This window comes from Rousettus aegyptiacus, unplaced genomic scaffold (assembly GCF_014176215.1).
Source record: "Rousettus aegyptiacus isolate mRouAeg1 unplaced genomic scaffold, mRouAeg1.p scaffold_m13_p_10, whole genome shotgun sequence".
NCBI classification, from domain to species: domain Eukaryota; kingdom Metazoa; phylum Chordata; class Mammalia; order Chiroptera; family Pteropodidae; genus Rousettus; species Rousettus aegyptiacus.
Window position 1 is genome coordinate 163,731 of NW_023416285.1, and position 16,784 is coordinate 180,514.

Consider the following 16,784-nt stretch of genomic DNA (forward strand, 5'->3'; position numbering starts at 1 on the left):
GCGCACAGGCGTTGGGGCTCGCTGTGTCGTGCGCTTCACCAGTGTCCTGCGGGATAAGCGACAGGGGTAACAGAGGGCCTCAGGTGCTCCCATGCTGCCCGGGGGGCGGAGCTGCTGTGCGCCCCTCGTCTGGCCAAGGACTGCTGTGGCGGGCGGGGGCTGGCTGGGTCCTCCTGGCACAGGGAGCGGGGGCTGCAGCCGCGCCGGCCGGTCCGCAGTGCACGGTTTGCTGTTTCTCACGGTCCCTGCGAGCACGTCTGGGTGTCACGGTGAACTAGCCATGGAACCTGCTCGCGTTCACTTGGGGCACGCCTGGCGGCGGCCCCTCTGACAGCCACTTCTCAACCTTGGCCCCTGTCGGAGTGCCACCTGGTGGGGTCTCACGTCTTGAGACCGTTCTGCTGCTCCACGGGGAAGGACGTTGTTCCCGGTTCAGACTCGCCCAGCGCTGCCCTCACTGGTGTCCCTTGGGCAGCCTCATGGGGGACAGGGGCCGCGCCCTCGTCAGGGCTTCAGGCCACCGACCCCGGCCTCTGCCCACCACATCTCAGACCACCCTGGCCTGTGCCTCCTGCTGGCCGGCCTCTGCTGAGCCCTGAGCGGGGCGGGGAGGAGGTCGGGGGCGGGTTGGTGCTGGGTGGCACGGGGCAGCGGCCGAGCGTCTGCAGGGTGCTCCCTGCCGCCGACAGGCCAAGCGCTGCCCCCCTAGGGTGTTTGGCAACACAGTCCCAGTCCCCCAGGAGGTCAACGAGGTGGTCAGAGATTGTCACCATGTCTCACAGATGGGAAGTCCGTGCAGCCTGGGCCCTCTGCATGCTGAGTCTCCTCCCGGAGGGACCTGCTGTAACTTGACTGGCGTTGGACCTGCACCTTTGGTGAAATGTACTGGAGTATTTCAGATGGTAATTAATGTGCATTTTTCTCTTGCAGAAGCCAAAGATGTTGACCAGAAAGATTAAACTCTGGGACATAAACGCCCACATCACCTGCCGTCTGTGCAGCGGGTATCTCATTGACGCGACCACGGTGACCGAGTGTCTGCATACGTGTATGTGCGGGATGTTCTAGAACGTGGCCTTCAGCAGTTTCTAGCCGTGTGCTCTTTGATACCTCAGCTCTTTTTGACCAAAAGCTTTTAAGCTCAAGCACAAAGCAGTACAAAGAAGCAGAAATAAAGCAGACGATAGATCAGAAAAAATAGTTCACATTAAAAATTCTGTGGGTCATTTTAACAGAGGTATCATTTAAGGAAGCTAAATACAGGAAAAATTCAGTTAGTTCCACAGTACAGCTAAACTAGTAACTGTGGTATGACATGATGTGTCTAGTGGGCAGAAAGGCTTATTTTTAAAATTTCCAGATGAATTTCTTCAACTTCTTAAACAGGAGTCTGGCGATCGAGCACTCACACGTAGCTGACAAGCCCATGTCCGATTTTCGATGGCCTGTTAGCTGGCGCTGACCTGGAGTTCGCTTTTTTGAGCTCCCTCTCTCCTGGAACGCGGGTGGCACGTTCCAGAGGCAGCACCTTTAGGAAGGAATGAAGGCCTGTGGTACAGTGACTTGATTCTGTTTTTCACTCAAGGAAATATCTGCCAGTTGTGGAATTTTTATTTTAAAGTTAATTATTTTTAGATATCAGCGGGCATGATTATTTGTTTTCACTGACTTTTTTCCAGTTTTGATGTACAAAGGAAATCTTGGGATCTTTTAGGCTGACAAACATTGTAGCTGTTGGCCCGTGGGGTGAGGACACGTGGACTGACTGCGCGCCCTGCCGGAGTCTCAGCCCCGGCCCCGGGGCCGCCTCCCCCTCACTGTCCGCTCTTCTCTCTGGGCCCCCAGCGTACCGAGGGGGACAGCGGGGAGAGCAGCGTGCAGTCTGCACTGTCGGGCGCCCTTCGCAGTGCCTCAGGATGTGGCGCCCACTGTGGCCTTAGGTGGGCTGAGCCACGGCTGTTGTCAGCATCTCGATTCTGAGCTGGCTTTCTGACGCCGCTGTTCTTTGCACGCAGTCTGCCGGAGCTGCCTGGTCAAGTACCTGGAGGAGAACAACACCTGCCCCACGTGCAGGATCGTCATCCACCAGAGCCACCCGCTGCAGTACATCGGGTAAGTGGGCCTGGCAGCCCTGCGCGTCAGTGGCTGCACGGTGGGGAGGCCTGCCAGGGTCCTGCGTCACTCGGGACACGTCGTGTGAGAGGCCTCGGGCTACCCGGGTCGCACAGCTCTGTGCTCAGTTGGCTGCAGTTCACACTGAAGCGTAGTGGCCCTCAGACCGCCCCTCTGCTGGCATGCCACCTCCGCGTGTCTCGAGACAGGACCCTGCAGAGTCGGCATTGCTTCCACGCAGGCAGGAGGCGCTTGCTTGTGGCCCTTGGGCCAAGGTTTCAATGCCTTCTGGGTCTAGGGGCACCCAGGGCCCCATGAGAGCAGACTGGTGGGACTGAGACAGGTTTTGACAGGAGAGTGGCGCGTGCGCACCCTGCAGCCAGGCGGCGTGGCACGTGTGCAGGGTTCACACAGGCTCAGCTGAAGCCCCCGACAGAAGCTCCACCAGGCCAGCACACTGCGTGGCCACCTCTGGCTGGCCACCACCGGCCCACAGTGCGGCCGGCGCCTGCCCGTTTTCCAGCCTCCTACAGGGGACCGGCGTGTGCTGTCCTGTGCCTTGTCCTGGCCCAGTGTGCGCCCAAGGTGGCTGTGATTGGAGCGGTGGCCCCACCACTGACAGTGCTCTGTGACGGGCGTCCTCGCGGGGCGCACTGCAGCCCCCGGCACTGTCACACAGGCGTCCGCCCCGGCCGTTTCGGGGGTGGGGCGTTGGTATGTGCCTTCCCACGCGCTTTGGGGCGCCTGGGCGCTGTGTCACTTAGCCATGCGGTGGTTCCCAGGGGCCCCCAGGCCCTCCTCCCGGCCATCAGTGAGCACGGCGTCTCCCTGTGTCGCCCAGCTGGCCAGGCTGTGTGAGGTGGCGCTTCCCATCTGCGTCAGGGTCCGACGTGCCCTCCGCTTCGTGCGTCTGCTTCGGGGAAGCGCCGCACACGTCCTGGGTGCCAGTCGTTAGCAGCACGCGGGCCCTGCCTTGGGGCGGGGCTTTTCTCGCTCTCCTGACGGACCTGAGGGCGGTTCACGGTGGGGCTTCGTGCAGGCAGCGCGCCGTGGACACTCGCTGCTGCGTTTGGAGTGTGGGGCCCGCCAGCCACGGCGGGGGTTGCCAGAGGCCCAGCCTCGTGCGCCAACACGGAATGGGTCTGTGGCTCGGGTCAGGGAGGTGGCCTTGCCTCCTCTTGGTGCGGTAACCGTGCGGTGGCCGGGCCAGGGCGGCGTGGAGGGCCCAGGCCCGCCCCGGGCTCTCTCGGGAACCCCGCGCTTCAGTCCCTGCTTCTGCGCTCTGCCTCGCGCCGCGCTGCCCGGTGTCCCTGAGTGTCCCGATGCGCGTGCGGCCTTGCCGCCTGCCCTGACTCTGGCGGCCCCAAGGAAGGGCCTCCAGCTGCAGGCTGGGCACGGGCCCTGTGGCGTCCAGGTGCCGGGCGGCGGTGGCGCACACCCGAGCTCACGTGTCCAGGCCTCGTCTTCCAGTGCAGGCTGTCGCCCTGCCAGAGGCCGCGTGTGAGTGGGCGGGGGGCGTGGACCGGCGGCACGGAGCAGAAACGGAGGAGGCGCAGAGAGAAGACGTCGCGGGGGGGCTGCAGCACCGAGAGCTCGCCGCGCCCCGCTGCCCTGTCTGCGCCTGCCTTCCCGAGGTCCCGCCATCCCCTGCACTCGGGGCAAGGCCAGTCACGGGGGGGCCCAGCTGTCAAACTCTGGCAGCAGTTCAGCCCGGTGTCCCCTCCTTGGGGTCCGGACGGGGTTGGGGTTGAGCGTCACAACAAGCCGGTCGGTGCCGTGGGCACAGTGAGGGTGCCATGGGCGTTACTCTGACGTACACGGTCACGGTCAGGAAAGTCCGGGGACCTGCCTTCGTCTGGTGCCACAGGCCAAGCTGTCGCTGGGACTTCCAAGGCTGCTGTCCACCAGAACGTAAACGGTCCAGCAGGCAGAGGGCACCAGCCGCCAGAAGCATTTCTCTGTGTTGTTAGAACATAAATGATGCGTTAATTCAGGTCACGTGAAACCTTTGCTGCCAAACACGTTTTTTAAGTGCAAATTAGAAGCAAAATTCAACCAGACTTCCAAATTTGTGGTTGTGAAGTTTGTGGGAAATGTGCAAGAATGCCAGAACTGACCCTCCTGGCTAACCCTGCTCACGGTGCTCTCTCCGCCAGCCATGACAGAACCATGCAGGACATCGTGTACAAGCTGGTCCCAGGCCTCCACGAAGGTGAGTGGCAGGCGTCGCTCGGGTCTGGTCCGCAGCGCGGCCCCGGCGCCTCTCCCTGCGCGGCCCCGCTCTCTTCTCTGGGAGAGCCACTGTCTCTTGTCCCTGTTCCGAACTCCCTGGATCGCATGTGCCGGTTTCATTCGTTGTCTGGCCCTCATCTGCTTCATCGTTCAGGAAGCCCTGGTCGCATGTGTCATGCACGCCGGCCCACGTGCAGGGCGGTGGGAGCATGGCCGGGAACGGGCGCCTGTGAAGTTTACCTGTATTTAAAAAGAAATACCATGCGACACACACATCCTGAAAGTCTTTCCTTCTAAAACTTCTGTGCAGTTCTGGACACTGACTGCTGCGGCCCTTCTCGGGGGTGGGGGGCAGGGGACGTGGGCTCAGTTTCGGCCTCAGTTCTGGCCATTGTGGGTTCTGGGCTGTGGCCCTGTCTCTCCAGGGCTGTGCTCTCCTGGTTGCGTCTCAGAAGAGGGGCAACGCTGCGTGCCATGCCGTGTGAGGTCGGTGCTGGCGCCCACCGCCGTGGCCAGCGGTGCTCCCTGAGCAGAGAGCACAGGCGTGGCCATCTTTCCCTGGGTGCTCAGTTCTGGGAAAGGCAAAGGGCGCATCAGAGGAAAATACACCCTGAAGAACCACTGTGGCATGTTTTACATGTGCAGAAGTCTCCAGGGTCAGAGCCACATAAAAAACCCCGAATCTGTCAGAGCTGCAGCCACTCAAGACTCAGGGCCTGTCATTCTCTCATCAGGCACAACTTTTCAACTCTGATCACATCTGCAATTTCCTTCACGTTATGTTTGGAAACAGGATTTTAATATAATTCATTGTCTACTTATGATTAAAGACTATATGTTAACTTTTAATAGCTGAAATGAGAAAACAGAGAGAATTCTACCACAAATTAGGCATGGAGGTGCCCGGAGACATCAAGGGGGAGACTTGTTCTGCAAAGCAACACTTGGACCCCCATCGGAATGGTGAGTGAGCCAAGACACAAGGGTCACTGTATCAGGCCTTTTCTTAAAGAACTCCCTCCCTTCAGGCACTTTACAGTTTACATAACAAAAGCTTGGAATGGGGCTTGTGGGAAGGGCCTTGTGATCCAGGTTATATCTCCCTCACTTCTGGTGCAGGTGGGAGCATGAGACAGGGCAGACGGAGACGGGGTGTAGACAGAGGGCCCAGGGCCCGCGTGGCGCTGGAGGGGTGCACAGGGGGACCTCGGAAGTGTGGGATGTGGCTCCCTCAGACCGTTCACTTCGGTTTTGCTGGCCAAGTAGCCTCTTGCCCTCGATGCACGGTCCGCAGCACTTCAAGGTCTGCACGTGTCACAGCGCACTGTTCCAGTGTGTGACGCCACAACGTTTCTCTGGTGGCCCACGACCTCCCGAACAGCTTAGATGGCCCTGTGCATCTCGCGGTCTGAGGAGGCAGAGGCTCTGTGGCATCTCAGACCACGTGGCGGGCCCCACTCCCAGGCAGCTCCCTGACCGAGGACACCGAGTGTCAGCAGACGCTGGCAGCCACCTCCTCTGACTCCTACGTGTGCGCTTCATGGTGCACACTTAGCATAGTGGCTTTTCGCAGCTCCTCAAGTGTGCTGGAGGGTCAGAAGTCCCGGCCCGATGTTTCGGATGCAGTAATGCCACGTGTTCTGTTTTTGCTACAAGGTGAAACCAAAGCGGATGACAGTTCGAACAAAGAGGCAGCAGAAGAGAAGCAGGAGGACGACAACGATTACCACAGAAGTGACGAGCAGGTCAGTGGCTGCGGTGTGTGTCCCAACACGGCGACCGGGCGGACATGCACTGGGCGCCTCCGCTGGGGGTGCGCTCTTGCTCAGCAGAGGGGAAGGCGGGAGGGGAATGGGGCTCGCACACTGGCGCGTCCCGCCTGCGCCTGCCTTCATTTTTTTAATTGCCGAAGTAACGTGTGTTCGCTGCAAAACATCTTAAATATACAAAAATTAAGGTTTACCCTCCGTACACTCGGGGCCCCTTCAGTCCCCAGGTCATCGCTGAGTAATTCGGTGCCGGGTGATTTCGGTGTACACGCGAATGTTACGTAAACGGAGTCCAGTAGAGCAGTGAATGAAACTTTCAGACATGACGCTGAGGGATCCATTCACGCTGTGTGTTGCATTGTTAGACTAAAAAACTGCACAGTCACAGAGATGCTGTAGGAGAATTTCAGAGTCCTGTATCCCCGTCTGCCATACTTTTTAATTCAGCACGTTACCTTGAAAACTGTGGCTCACAGTCACCGTACTTTGTGATGAGACAGAACCATTCTTATTAATGCCAGAAGTGAGGAAATGTCCCTTATTAGCTGTCACTCAGCATGACTTGAAGGTCCATCGTGCAATAGCGGACAAAAGGCACGTCCTTGGACCGTTGTCTGACGTGTGGTGCCTGACGGTCACCAGGGGCTGTGGGGTGGACTGCTGCCCCCTAGGGGGAGAGGCTGAACCCCTGACAGTGGACGCGGCTGTGGCGCCGTATTCACAGACGCAGCGAACCCTTTGCAATGGCCTGATGAGAAGCGTGTGAGGGCTGAACGAGGGCACTAGACCTTAGGGAGGATGCGAGAGGAAACTGGATGACTGGACGCAAAGGCTGACGTCAAGGCGTTGGCGCTCCCCAAATTAACCTCAGGGGTTGTGGCTTTAACCATTTATTATAGAATTTAAGCAGCTGCTTCTGAGGCTCACCTGGGAGAGGGAAGGCTCAAGAATAACCACAGAGTGTGGCCCCGCCGCCCTGACCATGCCCAACCCTGGCTGACCTTGGAAGCTAAGCAAGGGTCTGGCCTGGCTAGTACTGGGATGGGAGACCGCCTGGGAAGACCAGGTGCTGTAGGCGTGAAAAATAAAAAATAAGGGATTGTAAGCTGACAAGGTCCTTGCAGTCTGATCAACCAAGGGTTGCCTTGCCTTAAAAAAATAAATAACCACAAAGACAAGGGGTGTCAGCCACACTAGAGTGTGAGTGTGATATGCACCTTTCCCTCTGCCCAAAGCGCGCTCCTCCTCCGGCGAGTCTGCTGTCCGAGGCCGAGCACAGCGCCCCTTGCCTTGGCAGAGCTCCCGGGGCGCTCGAGCAGGAGCGGGCGCCGGCCGGGGCTCCGGTCCTGGTGGGTGTGCTCAGAGACCAGCCCAGCACCTGCAGGGCGCCCGTCGTCCCGCAGTTAACTATAGTCCCCTGTTCATGGGGCAGCATTGAGAATGTCGGCTTGTATTTCACTAAGTGGCAAACGACAGATTTTACAATGATGTGTGTAAAACTGTCTTTAAAAGTTCTTTCTCTGCAGCGTTGAGGGCACAGCAGAGTTCTGGTTTCAGAAGGCCGGCACTCTTAGAGCTGGCAGCGGCCACAGGTGTGTGCGGAGGCCTTGGGGACGGGGCTGTGCGGCGTGGGCCCAGCTGTGTGTCCTTTGTCCTGCAGGTGAGCATCTGCCTGGAGTGCAACAGCAGCAAGCTGCGCGGCCTCAAGCGGAAGTGGATCCGCTGCTCGGCCCAGGCCACCGTCCTGCACCTGAAGAAGTTCATCGCCAAGAAGCTGAACCTGTCCTCTTTCAACGAGGTAACGCACCCGGCGGCCTGTGCGCCGCGGCCGGCCCGGGAGGCCGTGCTTCCGAGTTCTTTGGGCTCTGCAACTTTGGAGATTTTAAATCAGAAAAAAACCCTGAGTTTGTTTGGCCCCCAGGTGGTGTCATGGGGAAAGCAGTGAGGACAGTGGGGGCCCGGGCCGAGGGCGTGGGGAAGCCGCTGCTGATGGCAGGTGCTGGGAGGGTGCGTGACTGCGCATTTTCAACAGAGAGATGTCTGTTCTCCGAGTTGTCACAAGGACGAATGGGGCGTGGGTGAGGGTGAGTAGGTAGGCGGGTGAGATACTTCTAAGTTGTAATAAATGCTGGAGATGGGACAAACCCGATGACCTAGTGGGGCACAGTGGGGTTGGTGCTGGAGGGCGGGGCGGGCACCGTGGCTTAGGACTCCCTGGGGAGCTTCCCAAGGCAGCGACCTTAGCTAAGATGTAAGTTGTTGCTGAGGGCCAGCCGTGTGTGCATGGATGTGAGGACGGGCCGGAGCCCGTGGTTTGAGGTGCAGCTTTACAGTAGTCCTCAGGCTGTGAGGAAAGTGGTCGTTGGAGTGCAGAAACAGAAGTCAGGCCAGGGAGGCGGCCATCTGGGGCCGGAGTCCCAGGAGACGCGGCCCAGGGTGGTGCTGTGAGGATGAGGAGAAGTGGACGGACTTGCCATAAATTTCAGAGCAGTGGATTTAATGGTGGCCCCGGAAAAGGTATGTCACATCCTAACCCTGAACCTGCAAACGCAGCCTTTCTAAGGAAAAGGATCTTTTGAGATATAGTTAAGGATCTTGAGATGAAGAAATTCTGGATTATCTGGTGGACCCAAATCCAATGACGAGTGTCCTTACAAGACCGAGGTAGACAGAAATTTGAGACAGACAGTGAGTGACATGAGGACAGAGACAGAGCCTGGAGGGAGGCGGCCATCAGCCCAGGGAAGCCTGGAGCCACCAGAAGCTGGAAGAGATAGGAGGGCCCCTCCCCTGAGCCTCCAGGGCACACCGCACCTGCCCGCACCTCGAATTTGCACCTCGAATTTGGACTTGCGGCTTCCACATCTGCAAGAAAGTAAACGCCTGTTATTGCAAGCCACCAGGTGGTGGTGCTTTATCAGCTGCTGCAGGAAACCACACAGATTTTGGTACCAGCAGGTGGAGCCCTGCTGGGAGGAACATTGAGAATGTGGGCGTGGCTTTAGATTTAAGCAACAGGTAGAGCCTGGAAGAATTTTGAGGAATGCAATTTTCCAAAGCCCCGATGGCCTCAAAGAGACTGTGAGTAGAAGTATAGTCATTAAGGGTGATCCCGGTGGTCACCGGGAGGGAGCTCAGCTGGGTGGAGAAAGCTTCTGTCACCTCAGGGTACATGTCACCATGTCACGTAGAATGTTGGCGGAAGGAGTTAGGGTATTTCAGACATCTCTTGTGAGAGCTCAGAGGGAAAGGGGCATAGCATTGGGGACAGGAAGAAAAGCGGCCTCGCCACACGGTGGTGGCAACATGGCAGACTTGGGAAGCAGCCTGGAGGTGGCGAGCATGGGTGCAAGCGGAGAGTCCCACGCGGCGTCGATGGTGTGGTCCAGTCTTCTGCCTCCGTGAACGGGGAGAGGAGCGAGACGGGCTCGGGACCGACTGCCGAGCAGGAAGGGACGACCCTGGACGACCTCGGGGGCTCAGAGACTGTCCACATTGCGAGAGCCGGTTCTACCGGAATGTCACTGTGGGGGGCAGGGGTGCTGGAGACAAGGCCAAAGGCGGGCTGGACAGCCCTTTGTCGAAGAGATGAGCTGTGTGACTCAGGGTGGCTCCCACCTCCAGGGATGGGGAGGCGTCACCCTGGAGGTCCTCGCAGTGTGTTTGTGCCTAGTGACCTGGGTCTGTGATATATGTGGGGGACCCACAGAATTTTTGAGAGTGTTGTATCTGCAGAGACTCCACCAACCCCAACTGAAGGGGACAGAGACTGGAAGAAATGGGAACAGGCTGTCATGCTTCCAAAACTCCAGATGCAGCGTCTGGGCTGATGGAGCCACTTAGCTGCAACCACGATCTACTCTTCAAGTAAAGGGAAGAATGACCCGAGAGCAGAGCCTTGGTCCAGAGGGTGACGAGGAGGCTGAGGCATCACAGGCAGAGGGCAGGACCTCAGCTCACCGTGGCGTGTCCTCCTGAAGCCTCATGGGATTGTCCCTGCCGGGTTTCAGACTTGCCTGAGACCAGTGACCTCGTGTGCTTTTCGCCATGTCTCCCTCATGGAGCAGGGGCCCCACACCGCGTCCGCCCTGGCACTCGGGGAGCACGTGCTGTCGTCCTGGTTCCACGGGGACACAGCCAGGGCATCATTAGTCTAAGAGCTAGAGGGTAAGACCCGGGATTTTTCAGCCGATGGCATCTAGGTGAGATTTTGGAATTTGGAGTTGGAATCAGTTGAGACTCTTGGGGATATTGGGATGGGGCGGATATATTTTGCACATGGGATGGATATGGGTTTTGGGGGGCCACAAGGCAGACTGTCATAGGTCGAATGATGAGCCCACCAAAAGATATGTCCATTTCCTAACCCCTAAAACACATCGTTATGAATTTATTTGAAAAAAGCTCTTTGGAGGTGTGTTAAGGGTCTTGACATAAAGAGGTTGTCTTGGATTATCCTGGTGTGTCCTACACCCAGTGAGAGAGGGTCGTATTGGAGAAGGACGGGCGCAAATGGTGTGAGTAGATTTTAAAAGGTAGATGTGTTCTCTGGCCACAGTGGATGAAGTTAGAAATCAATAACGAAAGAAATCCTGGAAAATTCAGAGTTGTGGAAATTAAACAACGCACTTTTAAATGACCAAAGGATCAAAGAGAAATGAGAAAATACTTAGAGATGTTTGAAGGTGAAAACACAGCAGCCAAGTCGCATGTGCCGAGTGAAAGTGGTCCGCGGAGTGGAGGGTCTGTAGCTGTGACAAACTACAAACGAGGGATCTCAAGTCAGCACCCCGCCTTTACTGCCGAGGAAGCTAGAAAAAGAACAGACTAACCCACAGCAGAGGGAAGGAAACGAGGAAGGGCAGAGTGGAGACAAGCAGGATGGAAGACGAGAGAGAAGCAGAGCTCCTCCCCGTAGGACCGCGGAACCGTTCCAGGCGGGACAGACCAGGAAGATAGCCGGCAGCGACCGACGTCTGAAACGAAGGCAGGGACGTTGCTGTCGAGTCCACGGAGCCGTGAGGGAGCTGCAGCCGAGCGCTCTCCAGCAAGCTGGGTGACCTGAGGGACGGGACCAGAACCAGAAGCGCAGAACCTGCCGAGACCGAACCACAAAGAAGCTGGAAATCTGAGCAGACCTAACTAGGAAGGAGACCGAATCAGCCGTCGAATGGCTCCAAGCACAGAAAAGCCACGGACCTGACGGCTTCGCTGGTAAATTCTGCTGAACTTTTAAGAACTAATTCTGATCCTTAAACGTCTCCAGAAAGTTGAAGAGTACGGAACACCTGGAACATGTTCTGTGAGGCCAGCATTACCCAGATGCTAAAGCCGGACGGAGACAGTACAGGAAAAGACAACGTCCCGTGTGAACATCGGTGCGGAGTCCTCGGCAGAACACCAGCCAGTAGTTCAGCAGCGCGCGGAGAGGGCTGCGGCCCATGGCCGAGCACGGCCTTTTTCCCGGGTGCAGGGGTGGCGCAGCCCGCGGACGCCAGCACTTTCTCCACGGGCACTGCCCGCTTCCCACGGAGCATGCCGGAGCAGCCGCCCGCTCATGAATGAAGGCGCAAACAAGGCCTTTCAACGGCAGCCCCGAACCGTTCCCAAAACTCGGGCCCAGGAAGAGACTTGGCCTCCAGCTCTGGGGGGAGGGGGCCACCAAGTTCAAGCAGCTCCATGGGCTCCAGCACTGGTTGCCACAGCCACCGGGTCTGCCCCCGGGCGAGCCCCCCCCCAGCGTCGACCGGAAGGAAGTCGGTGAGCTGTCCGTACTGAAAGGACGTGCTCAGCAACAGTCCTCACAGACTCAAGGGCACAGAGTCCCTCTGTGGGCCACACAGTGGCAGGCGATGACATCACTCATCCCCACCTGCAGGGCACAGGTGCGATAGCCTCTCTGACGTACACCACAGACTTTAGGTGGTGACGATGTGTCAAGTGCAAGCCAGCGACTCCGGAGCCGGGCTGCCTGGGGGGCTGTGCGTGTGGGGCAAGGGCTGTGTGGGGGTCTCTGTACCATCTTCTCAGTGTGCTGGGAACCTGAAACTGCTCTAAAAATAGTTTTTAAAAAGAAAAAAAAAAAACTGGGGAGCCCATTAGTTTTTCCCCTGAGGAGAGGGGGACAAGCTTGGCCAAGGGGTGGGTTAAGGCTGTGGACAGGGCGCTCTGGGTAAGGGCAGCCGGGAGCTCAGCCCCATGGGGGCTGCCCTGGCGGGTGAACGTGGAGGCCCCAGTGCACGAGTGTAGACGGAGGCTCCAGTGTGCGAGTGTAGACGGAGGCCCCAGTGGGCAAGTGTAGATGGAGACCCCCATTGTGCGAGTGTAGACGGAGACCCCCATTGTGCGAGTGTAGACGGAGGCCCCCCAGGTGCCCTTGGGTTGATGGAGAGGCGCCTTCCTAGTGCTCCCTCCCACCTGCCACCCCAGACATGAGGGCCCACGGCCTGCAGCCGATGGCACCTGCGCCCAGACCGGCCTGGCTGGCGTGGACCAGGGCCACGCGCCCTGAGTGCTTGTCGGCCCCGCTAACCAAAGTCTCCTTCTCCCACCAGCTGGACATTTTATGCAACGAGGAAATCCTGGGCAAGGACCACACACTCAAATTTGTGGTTGTCACGAGATGGAGATTCAAGGTGAGACGCGGCGCTCAGAACCTGCTGCGAGCGGCGTGTGTGTGTCTGGTAGTTGGGAAGCAATGATGCAGTCGGGGTTGTTTGAGACGCAGTTGCTCTCAAAGCGTCGACCCCAGAGTTTCCTCCTGGTCGCGGTGACCTCGTCCTGCTGCTGGTGGAGGGCGCCCTGGAGCCTTGGCTGCCTCTTTGTGGAGCAGGCAGGGGTGGGTAGCACCTGTCCTGGGGCCGGCCAGCCGGGGAGGGGAGAGACACCCAGGGCTGGCCCTGGCCAGGCCCAGGGGAGGGGCGCAGGGTCAGTGTAGGAGCAGGTACCCCTGGGCACCGGGGCCCTGGGAAGTGGCCCGCGGCGTGGCCCGTGGCTGACGGCTCTGTCTCCGCGGCCTGTCTTGCAGAAGGCGCCACTGCTGCTGCACTACAGACCCAAGATGGACTTGCTGTGAGCGGGCGGCGGGCGCATGGCCCTCGCGCCCCGGTGCCCAGCGAGCGCGGGGCGGGCACAGCCATGACCACCGTGCTCCAGGACGTCGCCGCGGGGTGTCCTGGGGACCGGATTTCCGAATAGAGAATATTTATAACTTTTATATGCGAGAACTCACACTCAACAAGACACTACCAGCACCAGGCGACGAGATGCCGAGACACTTCAGTCCTTCCGCCCTGAGTTTCCGGAGCAGAGTGGTGCGTGCAGTGGCCGCGTGGCCCGTGCCGACACTCGTGCCCTTCGCTCGCTTCCGGGTCCTCAAAATCTGGGTCGTTTTGGTTTAGTTTATGAATTAGGTTTCGTGATAAGCCTCAAGAACACTTGTACCTTTATTGAATCCTAAGTTATTGAAGAAAATGTCTTTTCATGGTGAATGATGATATTTATGTTGCCTTTAGCTACCTGAAGACTTAGAAGATACATAAAAATTTAACAGCGTCCTGAAAGGGTCGCCGTTAATGTCACGCGGTAACCATGCTGTCGGTTTCCCCATCGTGCAGCCCGCGAGCTGATGGCCTCCGGCCCCCGGACGCCCGTGGGCCGGGGTTCTCGTTCTTCTAAGTCCCTCTGGTGGTGAAACAGGGTGCCTGCCGATGGCTCAGAGCCGCCACCTGACGCCCGGCTCGTCCTGCTCTGTCCTCATGTGGGATGGCGTCTGGGTGCCTCTCCTCAGAGGGCACCTCCGTTGGGGAGGGGCTGGTGCCGGCGCCGGGTCCCCCGTGACCCCCCGGGAGGCAGGCCACCAGCCCCCCCCCCACCTGGCCCTCGCACACTGCGTGGCCGTGCCTCCTGCAGGAGTTTTCAGGCCGAGCACCCGGGGGGGCTGCTCTGTGCCCCAGTGGCTTTCTCAGTTGCATAGTGACCCAATCGCAGGCAGCACACACCTCGTCAAACCCTTTCTCCTCCCAAATGTCAATATTTTTGTGGAATTAGAGAATAAATTCTTTGCCAGCACACAAATATTTGTTCCTTTAAAATAGTACCTTGGAATGTATAGAGCAGGAACGAGGTCAAGGGCCCATTTTCCAGAGGGTCAGAGCGTCGTCACCTCCGTCCGCATGTCCCACTGACCCTTGGCGACCTTGTGTTCCTCCCGCTGTCACCTTGCAGGCTGCCGCCCGGCAGCTGCCGGGCCCGTGGCGTCCTGGGGCCGCAAGCCTCCACCTCCTGCCTCCGACGGTGGCCCGAGGGCTGGCTTTTCCATGAAATATTTCACTTTAGTAACTAGGATTTTTTTCTTAAAGTTGCTTCAAAAGTTAGGATTGGGCTCGCGGACCTTCACTCCTGCTTTTTCCTGCTTCCCGTCTCGTGAACACAAGCACGAGAAGCAGCTGACAGTGAGACCTGGACTCTGGCGAGGAGCGTTCAGACCGCTGCAGCCCAAGCGGTGTCGTGTCAGGCCTCTCAGAACCCAGAAGCCGGTTGGGAGCTGGCCACCAGCCTCCTCGCCTCAGCCCCCTGCCCCGGTTCCGCTAGGACCGTCCCGTTTCCTCAGCTCTCCGTGGGACACGAGGCTCAGCGAGTGGCCGTGTGTGAGTAAATAGTACCTGTCTACCTCAAAGCACACGTCGCCGCCGGAGCTCTAGACCGCGAGGCGCCGTGCTGCGCCGGGCATGGCGCTGGGATCTGGGCGGCGTCCTGTGTGGTGACGTGGCGGGGTGAGCGGCAAAGCACCGAATCCAGATGCCATCGGCCCAGGAGCGAGTCGGCGGGCAGCGGCTGTAATGACCCCGTGGATTTGTAACTTTGTAGCTATCTTTGAAATCACTTGAATTTGCTATGGTGCTAAGTCGATACATCTGAACAGAGACGGAGGTAAGTCGGGGCCAGCGTCCCCATCACGGCTGGCTGCCGACCTCGCATGTGTGGCCCACTTTGGTAATCGTGGAACCTGACGGAACCTCAGCCGCAGACGTAGCTTTTTTTTAAGCTCTCCTCATGCAGACCGCAGCCCGGGCCGGGCCCCGGTCCGACCGTGCCGCGCCGCAGAGGCTCGCGGCGCTGGGCCCTCGGTGACGTCGACAGGCTGAATTCCGCTAGTTCCCGCATGAAAGTCAGGCTCCGTGAGTGGCGGAGGGCGGTACCTGTGAAGCCGTCTTCACAGGTGCTCGTGCAGGGGGACGAGGCTGTCCCGCATCACAGGTGCTGCTCTCGGCAGCCGTGGGACCGTCACCCAGCACTCAGTCCCACCGACATGGTTTCCATGAAAGTAGAAAATTCAGATAGAATATATAATATTGAATTTAAGGTTTTGGGGGGTTAAGAAAAGAAAACCTAACTTTATAAAATTATTTATTCTATTTTAAGCCTCTATCATATTTTCCCATCCAGTGTTTGGTTTCCGTGGTCCAGCTTTATTTACAGGCATATAAGATGGAATTGTGAGATGTTTTGCAAGCTTCTTTTCACTTTGAGTCATTTTAATTTGTATGTTATTGTTTCTTGGGGATGAAGAGCTTTGTTTATGCTTCCGTGCAATAGGTTCCAACACGCGTCCATTAGACAGATGTCTAAAGGGTAACGCAGCGTCTCTTACGCTGAATTGAAAGGGAGTAAGTGGCGTTTCAGAGAGTGGACAGTCAGGCAGCATCTGGCTTTTCCTCTCCCATCGTAAGAAAGCTCAGTGCGTGTGCCCGGGCAGGAACACGCGGCAGCAGCGTCCAGAAGTCAGCGGCCCGGCCACATGGCTGCCGTGGGTCTCGTGGCCTTGAACGCCGCGTGCCACAGCCCGGGACACGCCCCACCCCTCACCCCGCACCGACCACAGATTTGACGGTGCCGCCTCCCTGAGCCCCGAGCCCGCCCGGGCCCGCGGCCTCCTCCCCACGCCTGTAGAACCCGTTGAGTTCTTCCCCAGAGCGCGCAGGCGTCCTCCAGGGGGCTGAAGCGTGTCGTTGGACTGAATGTTCTCGGAACGAGCCAGCCAGTTTCTGCCTTGTGTGTGAATCTTTGACATGCTCTCCAGACGTCGAGAACAGCTTCAGTGCGGATCGCTAAGCCACAGAATGTAGTTTCTCCGTGTCCTCAGGAAATCACCACACTCCGCCGCGTCGCCTGCGACCTTAGCCTGGCAAACCCGTGCGCTTCTCTGCCGCGGCACCTACACGGACTGAGTGCGTGGGATCGGCGGATGAGAAAGCGTCCAGACCACACCGCTGTCTTCGCAGAGGCTCCGGCCGGGCGGGGGGCGCGCCCCACCGCGTCCGCACGCGCGCCTGCACCCCCGACGGCGTGGGCAGCACAGTGTCAGTGACCCTTCCGACATCCCGACAGGGTTCGTGGGGTTCAGGGCGAGAGCTCACCGCTGAGCCTGGCTGTCGGGCGTGGAGATGACAGTGCAGAATCATATTTTTGACTGTTTAATTTGAAAGTTTACATTTTTTATGCTTTGTGTTGGTGTGTAATTTTTGTACTATTGGTGGCTAGTTTTTGTCTACAATCTTTTTTGGAATATCGCTTAAATGCTTTGATTTTATGACCGTGAAGCTTGTATTCAGTGTTTTGCCAATTAATATTATATGCTTGTAATAAAAGCAAAAGAAAAACTTCACTGAA

At 58.1% G+C, this 16,784-nt stretch overlaps 1 protein-coding gene across 7 annotated transcripts in view; it reads left to right on the forward strand.

The window, feature by feature from the left end:
* Positions 1-16,784, forward strand: part of PCGF3 (polycomb group ring finger 3) — a 34,377-nt gene extending 17,593 nt beyond the window's left edge. For all 7 annotated transcript variants that reach the window (XM_036227353.1, XM_036227356.1, XM_036227357.1 and 4 more), the window contains 8 exons: positions 931-1,048; positions 2,016-2,112; positions 4,269-4,324; positions 5,197-5,307; positions 6,001-6,089; positions 7,774-7,911; positions 12,668-12,748; positions 13,141-16,784. In XM_036227353.1, the coding sequence (XP_036083246.1) occupies positions 931-1,048; positions 2,016-2,112; positions 4,269-4,324; positions 5,197-5,307; positions 6,001-6,089; positions 7,774-7,911; positions 12,668-12,748; positions 13,141-13,188 (738 nt within the window). In that variant the 3' untranslated portion in view covers positions 13,189-16,784. The remainder of the gene's footprint in view (positions 1-930; positions 1,049-2,015; positions 2,113-4,268; positions 4,325-5,196; positions 5,308-6,000; positions 6,090-7,773; positions 7,912-12,667; positions 12,749-13,140) is intronic.